This window comes from Pseudophryne corroboree, chromosome 11, assembly GCF_028390025.1.
Source record: "Pseudophryne corroboree isolate aPseCor3 chromosome 11, aPseCor3.hap2, whole genome shotgun sequence".
Classification (NCBI taxonomy): Eukaryota; Metazoa; Chordata; class Amphibia; order Anura; family Myobatrachidae; genus Pseudophryne; species Pseudophryne corroboree.
The window spans coordinates 324,255,866-324,263,948 of record NC_086454.1 but is presented as its reverse complement, the minus strand read 5'-3'; the positions used below and the strand labels follow the sequence as shown (position 1 = coordinate 324,263,948).

The following is an 8,083-nucleotide window of genomic DNA, read 5'->3' as shown; positions in this document are numbered from 1 at the left end:
ATAGGCAAACGAAGGGGGGGGGGGGGTTATGGTTGCGTGGAACCCCCCCCCCCCCCCCCCCCTCCTCTTGGCAAGTGGCTCAATTTATGACAATTGCAATGGTATATAATACAATTACTAGAGCTGCCGCCACATCATGCAGTTTAAGCTGCTGCACATGCCCAGGGGTAAAAGCTTCTTCTGCTTCTGTGGCTTTAATCAGTGCACTGGACCAGAGAGTAGCTACCAAGAAGAAGAGACAGGAGCTTTACCATGAGGTGGGAGAATGTGTGCTTAGAAAGTGCAGTACTGGTTCTATTATGTTTGTGTATTTATTTATTATGGTATGTTTAACCTTTTTCTGACCACTAACATTATCTTATTTATTTTAAATGTGTTTGATACAGCCTGTACTATAGACCCCCCATAGTGTTAAATATTAATATTGTAGTCCATGTTCCGCAGAGTGGGAAATTGTTTATTGCATTTGGAAACCCCCCCTCTAGAAATGTCTGCGTTTGCCACTGTGATCATCCGTCTCTAATGGGCCTCACACATCAGCAGTAATTGCTGCAAAGTCCCGATCCCTCGACGGCTGGACGCTGATATATGGGGGCCATTGGCCATTGTGTTCTGTCATATATGGATCTACGTTGTATGGGAATGATGGACAGAATGTTGCTCGTGTCAGGGCACTCTCCTCCTTCCAGCACAATGTTTATATGGCCATATCCTACAGGTGCTTATATCTGACCGCCAGCGAGTGTCCCAGTGTAGTTATTGTCTGGTGAAACCTCAGCCCACGGCTTTCCTGTGATAGTGATTAGTTTAATGGTGTTTGCACAAGGACTGTGCTTGGGGTGAGGATGGAATCCGAGTTGGTGCACCCAGGGCCTTATCTCTGTCATATAACCATATTGTGACACATGCTGGCTGTGACTGGCTGTGCTGGAGAAGAGGGTTAGGGGACAGTCTCCCTCTCTCATTCATCTCCCTCTGGCGGGGTCACCACCAAGGTGATTGGCAGCTGGGCTGTTTGGCTTGACCTGGCGCTGTTGACAGATAATAATGAAGCTTTCTGAAGCGATGATGGATTTGGAACTACCGGACTACTCTGAAACGCTGGACTCCACTTACACTATGCTGGAATTCGACAGCATCCGAGTGCTACCTACTAATGCAGGTGAGTTATCGCCTTCCATCTGAGGTTCTCCGATCCAAGCACAGGACGTGTGTGGGGGAAATCTATCATGGTACAGCTATAAGGCTGGGCATGCTGGGGCTTGTAGTTCCACTGTAGCCACATGCTGCCTAATACGTATTAGTCAGGGGGGCAGATGGAACAGAGCAATGTTCTGCAGATCTCTAGAGAGATGTGGGGAATAATAATCTGCACGTTAAGTAATAAATAATCAACAAATGGATAAAGCTGAAAATGGAGAGATAACCGCAAATATCACGTGTTCTCAATCATCGATTATTGATTAGTACCTGTCGCTCCTGGTCACGTACATGTATGTGCAATTATTATTGTATGTATTACACACTGGGGCTTTATAACATATACATTGGCTAACGATTTCCCAATTGGTTACTATTGTATTTATTATATACAGTATAAGTATTTACACCATACGTAATAGAGCTTTGTATAGTGAGATATAAACGAGTGTAACATAACTGTAGATCCACAGCTGGATTGTTATGGCATATGTGATACGTAGGGTAAAAGCTGCAGTTATTATATGTCATAGGCGCCTGGGTCATATAACTACTTGTCTTATGAGGTATACAGAATATCATATGCTTATACAATACAGACAGGGGTGCTCAGCATGCGGCCCTCAAGCCGCAGTGGAACTACACATCCCAGCATGCCCTGCCACAGTTTTAGCATTCCCTGATGGCAAAACTATGGCAGGTAATGCTGGGGTGTGTAGTTCCACAACATTTGGAAGGCTGCATGTTTAGCACCCCAGTTATAGCAATCTGTGTTCTATGTGTTTCACTGCTACATACGTGTGCAAATCACGGTTGAGACGTGTCAAGGTTATTTCACTGCAATTTTCCACAACATATTTGAGTGCTTTATATATTTAATGATGCGTAGAGTGATTCTAGGAAACATCATTGTATTCCTGATATAAAGCCCCAATGGTGGTGGCGCCAAAAGGGTAACAGGCGGTAATAAGCGATCATTTTAGTAACATGGCAATGTGGCTTTTCCTGTAGGAGGATGATATGTAAAGTTTATAAACGTACAGATGGATGTTTATAAGTTGGTGTAAGCACTAAAATGATGTTCTATAAGTCATATGGATGGATACAGCTGTGGGTATGAAAGGTTGGGTGCAACTTGGAACTCTCGACATTTTAAATAATAATTGCGGCACTCTCAGCAGTTGGGAGACCACTTCTTTAGAGTCGGGTATTTCTCTGTACGTGCAGTGATCTGAAATCGATTCGGTCTATGAGCAGATTATATTTTCATGATGTGTTTGTTGGGTATTTAGTATCATGCCACACGTTCATGGATTTAGTTTAGTATATATCAGTCTGGGATGAGTGAGAAGAGTAGCAGTTTACGCAAAACCTCATAGAACTCTCTTGCGGTCTCATAGGTAACAAAAAAGATTAGTGGATTAAACAGTTAAGAGAAAAATGTTAGCTCCTGATACTCACCAGTTGCTCTTTAGGACATGTGTGGTGATAATTAACATTTGGCTTAATAGTCAATGGTCTTTTTCTGTATTAATGACAAGACATGAAGATTAATCGCAAACTTGTATGCTGATTTGTGAAGAGTAACAGAACGCACAGTGGTGAAATGATGCAGTTACTACAGGACAAAATTGTGAATGACACAATCAGGGGTCAAGAAAGACCTTCACCAGCTTGTTACAGGCTAGAGAGGATTAAAGCTAGCTGCACTATTTGATTTTTTTATTTTTTTAGTCGTCTCAACAATCGAGGCAAATCAAAGATCCCAATATCTGAGTGAGATAAATCTGTAAAGGGCCCCAGACACTAGAGTTAATGCCCGATTTCATCCAATTTCGGGTATTCGGGCCGATATATCGGGTGAAATCGGGCATTTTTGAAGGCGTATCCGATCCGATGCGCGTTCCCGTGAGGGTCGGATCGGCTCCCCTAGATTGTTAGTGCTGCACTCGTGATATGTTGGTTCCCGCAGGCATGGCTGGGATCACATACGATATATCGCATGCAAAATGTACCAAATCGTATATGGAAGCTCCCGGGAGAGTTCAAGGGAAATCACCTCCGACTTCAGCCTCAGACATATCGTTGTAGTGTATGGGCCTTTAGGCAGCTTGAGATACAGATTTGATCCCGATGCGTGCTCCCGTGGGGTCGGTATCGTAAGGCAAGTCAATCTTTACTATCTAGTGCACTATCTAGTACAAAGTATAGTCAAAATTGGCACTGTTTTTAGCAGCCGTGCAAACGCTATGCCGCCTCCCACTGGGAGTGTATTTTAGCTTAGCAGAAGTGCGAACGAAAGGATCGCACAGCGGCTACAAATATTTTTGTGCAGTTTCAGAGTAGCTTCAGACCTACTCAGCGCTTGCGATCACTTCAGACTGTTCAGTTCCAGTTTTGACGTCACAAACACGCCCTGCGTTCGCCCAGGCATGCCTGCGTTTTTCCGAACACTCCCTGAAATGGGTCAGTTGACACCCAGAAACGCTCATTTTCTGTCAATCACTCTGCGGCCAGCAGTGCGACTGAAAAACATCGCTAGACCTTGTGTGAAACTACATCGTCCGTTGTGAAAGTACGTCGCGCGTGCGCATTGCGCCGCATACGCATGTGCAGAAGTGCAGTTTTTTTGCATTATCGCTGCACAGCGAACAATTTTAGCTAGCGATCAACTCGGAATGACCACCTTAGTCAAAATCGTACATAGACCAAGTCAAAATTACAGATAGTCAAAATCTGTGCTATCTGGGCTCTGGGGGAGTTCGAGGGAAATTAGTTAATTAGTCAAAATCGGGCATAGCAAGGTTCTCACCGTGTGTACACACCTTTATACACACTAAGCTTTTTTTTTTGTAACCGATTCTCTACCACACTGAATTTTCATACGTCCGCCCACAAGGAGGGTGACGTAGTCACGAAAAAACATGTACAGTTTACTAAGAATGCCCAAGCACTGCACAATATAGGGCCCTCTTGCATAATATCTTTTATCAAAACTGATCGGCTAATCCAGGTTGAGCGTTTGGCTGTTTTATCTTTGTTTGGCCAAAATGCTTATGTCTACACACTATACAATAAAGCAGGCTGGTCACCCTGTTATTAGAAAATTGGCCCAATAGTTGTATAGCGTATAGGGGCCTTTATGGTTTTCCAAATCTGCTGACACAAAGAGTTGGTGCTACTAATAGATATGCTTTACATCTGTAATAAGTATGTACGTAACTAAATATTTTTATGATGTGTCATTCAGTTTGTTTGGTGGTTAGGACAGGGCTGTTTAATTAAGGAACTGTTTCATAGTTTGAATTCTTTGTGGTCTACTGCTTTTACAAATTATTTCATTGATTTATATGGTCGCAGTCTCCTAGGTAACAGAGTTGTCTTGTAGTTATTATAGGCTTACAATGTATAATGAACAGTGATGTATCTGCCATTTGCACTTTTGGTAGGAGCAAAAGGGGTATTCATTTATTATAGCTGAAGTTGGTACCGGAGGCTGTTTGTGTGCACAATTTGTTGCCTGTGTTACTCATTACCCTGCCTGCAGCCTCAGTGTATGCTGTCCCATACATGTTATCTGTGCACAGGGCATAGGGAGGGTATAGAAGGTAAAATCACAGCAGCTAATCAGCAATTAGATTTAATAGTGTGAGTCAGTGGATATAGGAAGCAAGCCTCTGATTGGTTGTATTTTATTAGACAGTGCGGTTTCAGGCAATGAGCCCTATCGTGGTTTATGTGTATTTCTTACAACAACGATGCATTATATTAGTTATACTATAAGCAGGACATGTAGGAAAACAGAATTTTTGGGATCTGTTGGAATTGGCAGAGTAAATACCTGGTAGATAGTGATAGCTGGGTCAGGTTTGTTTTGTACTATTTGCTCTGCAGTTAATCAGTTACCTCATGCGCCATCCCGCCTGGAAAACAGCGTGTTTGTCTTTGGTAATTATCCAGGTTTACAGCACAGACACATAAATGAAGGAAGGTTATACAAAGATTTAAAGGGAAATTTTAATTGTTGAGATTAATCTCCTTTTGTGAGAGTTATGTCTGTGTCTCCTCCATTCCTGATATACACTCACTTTGGTGTACTGCATAGTTACCTACCCTCCCTCATTCTGCAGGAGTCTCCCTGAAATAGTAGCAATCTCCCCGACTCCCTGAATAGTCCATCAATCTCCCTGTAACTTATTTCCATTATGAAGCTGTAATATTCTTGGGGGGGGGGGGGGAAGAAATCAGACATACGCCATACCTCCCAACTTTGAATGAAGCTGAAGAGGGACTCCTTTGCGCGTCAAAGCCGCCCCGCCCCCAAAAGGGTGTGTGGCATCACCAAAAATGGGGCGTGGCTTCATGGAAATGCCACACCCATCTGCCACGCCCCTGATTTCTGTCACTGAGGGGGCATGGCCAGCGCTCTGTGAGCTGCTGGCATGCCCCCTCCCCCTCTCCCTCTGTGTATAGACGCTGTGTGCATGCGCACAGCGGCTATTCAGCACTGCTCTGCCCCCCGCACCGCGGGACGCTGCGGCCCGTGGGTGGGACAGTCCCAAAAAAATGTGACTGTCCCGCGAAAATCGGGACAGTTGGGAGGTATGCATACACATATCTCACAACTTTTGTAAAGTACGTACACGTCCGAAAAAGGGGCGCGGCCTACACACTCACCTTTTACCGTCACTGAAGGGGCATGCCCAGCGCTCTCTGAGCTGCTCTGCATGCCCCCTCTCCCTCTGTCACCTGTGAATAGACGCTAAGCAGAGCAGAAGTGACAGGAGCCTCCCAACTGCTCTCCCTTAAGAATGCCAAATTGATTTCTCACAAATATTTAAAATGCCCGCTCTAATATATATATTGTAAATGCCTGCACCTCTTATTGACATATCCCATGAATGTGCGCTAAACATCGCAAAACACTGCATCCCAAAAGAGAAAACAATACACCCACACATAATCTGAGTTCCAAAGCTCATTGATGTATATATTTGTTATTAAAAAGGATATGGATTCAGTATATATTACAAAGTACAGTATACCTATAGTTACATGGTTACACTCACACAGTAAGCAGTTAAAACATAGATACATACAATTACATGCCATTACATACAGTTTCAGTTACAGGCCAGCGATACAATACCATATCTTTCTCATATAAATTTGTCCCTCCATATTACTATCTCTTTCTCTCTGTAAAATCATGCAAGAACTCCATCATCGTCTGAGACCAAAAAGCAACTCTGAGACCAAAACAGGAACTACCTTCCTGTGTGATCAGCAAAAATGTGTTAACTAGTTTCTGGGGGAGGGGACTCACGATGAGTCACCAGTTTCTTTGTATATGGTAATCAGATTCAGCCTTGAAGACATCCAAAGGGCTGGCCTGAGCTTCCTGTCCACTGTCCCATGCGGAACATCCATTGTTCTAACAAAAGTGATCCCAGCTTCCATACATCTAATCATAACCATCCGTCACAATGTCCCACAACTCAATAACGAGTATCAAATTAATCTACACATTAAGCTGGTTGTTTTAATAGTAAATATGACAGGTCTATCTTGCTTCGTTCAAATAATACACATTCATGACATTAATTCATTAGATATAATTTTAAATCATCATGATGTCTGGTGCTTGATATTATTATAATTTTGTACTGTATGAAATAAGTGTCGAATCCATCTCTGTGGCATGTCCGTGTAAATGCGTGTGTTACCATATATGGCTGTGCTCGCTGTGCATATTTGCAAGTATAGCGACTTAAATGTGTGTAGTTTGTATGTTCTCTTTATGTAATATTTTTTTGACTTCGACACCCTCTTCCCCCCCCCACCGTGGGACAGTGCGGCCCACGGGTGGGACAGCGGGACAGTCCCCAACAAACGGGACTGTCCTGTGAAATTCGGTACAGTTGGGAGGTATGGACATACATACATTCAAATGGGATCATCAGTGCCATTTCCCTGTATTGGTTATAAGGCACAATGATCCCTATGGCTACATGCATTTTAAATATGGTTTCTCCTTGCCACTTACAGTACAGTATATGGAACCTCTTGTAAAACACAATACACAAACAAATCCTGAAAAAAATATCCGTGTCCTCTCTTCAACAAGTAGATCTGACTAACTTTGGGGCTCATTTACATGTGGATGTAAGTCATTTTATGACACGCCGCTCAGAGGTAGAAGTATATGGCAGTGCTGATAGGTGTTACTTTCACTATCTCCCTGAAATTATTTCTCAAAAGTAGGCACACATGGTGTATTGTGACCCTATGTGAGGCTCGCTGCATACTGGGGTGTTCCTCAGAGCTAAGGCCGGCATCTGCTGTCTCCTGGTCTGGAAATGGACCTGTTAGTGGAAGGGCATGTTCCAACCTGGAGATCCGGCAGTGCTTTCTCTCATACCTCCCAGCTGCCCAGATGTAGGGGTGATAGGCGCAGTTTACCGAGCTTGTCAAGCCATGCTGACTATCACAGCTTCTGTCACAATTTGAAAATATAGCACTGAGTGATGCCTCTGAAGTGCAGAGGGTAGCAGCGGCCCCCAGGGAACATGACACGCCCCAAATGAACCACGTGCTAATGTGTAACATGCACAGAACATTTTCTCGGACACACAAATGATAAATGTTGGGAGGTATGATGTGTATACCATATCAGCTCTTTCTTCTACTCCATTGCATTATAGGTGAAAGGAAAGAAAGAGATTTCACATGACTCAGTGATGTCACTAGCTCCTAGGGAATAGGCTGTGTATAGAGCCTATATTAATTACCGGTAGGTAATTAAAATCCTATTTTCTCTTACGTCCTAGAGGATGCTGGGGTCCATTTAGTACCATGGGGATGTACCAAAGCTCCCAGTACG

The 8,083-nt window shown here is 43.5% G+C and overlaps 1 protein-coding gene across 2 annotated transcripts in view; it reads left to right on the top strand.

Moving 5' to 3' along the window:
* Positions 1-921: 921 nt before the first annotated feature.
* Positions 922-8,083, top strand: part of LOC134969625 (hepatocyte nuclear factor 4-beta-like) — a 188,726-nt gene continuing 181,564 nt past the window's right edge. The window contains exon 1 of one of the 2 annotated variants that reach the window (XM_063945694.1): positions 922-1,162. In XM_063945694.1, coding sequence (XP_063801764.1) covers positions 1,048-1,162 — 115 coding nt within the window. In that variant the 5' untranslated portion in view covers positions 922-1,047. The remainder of the gene's footprint in view (positions 1,163-8,083) is intronic. The other variant, XM_063945695.1, reaches the window with a different exon arrangement.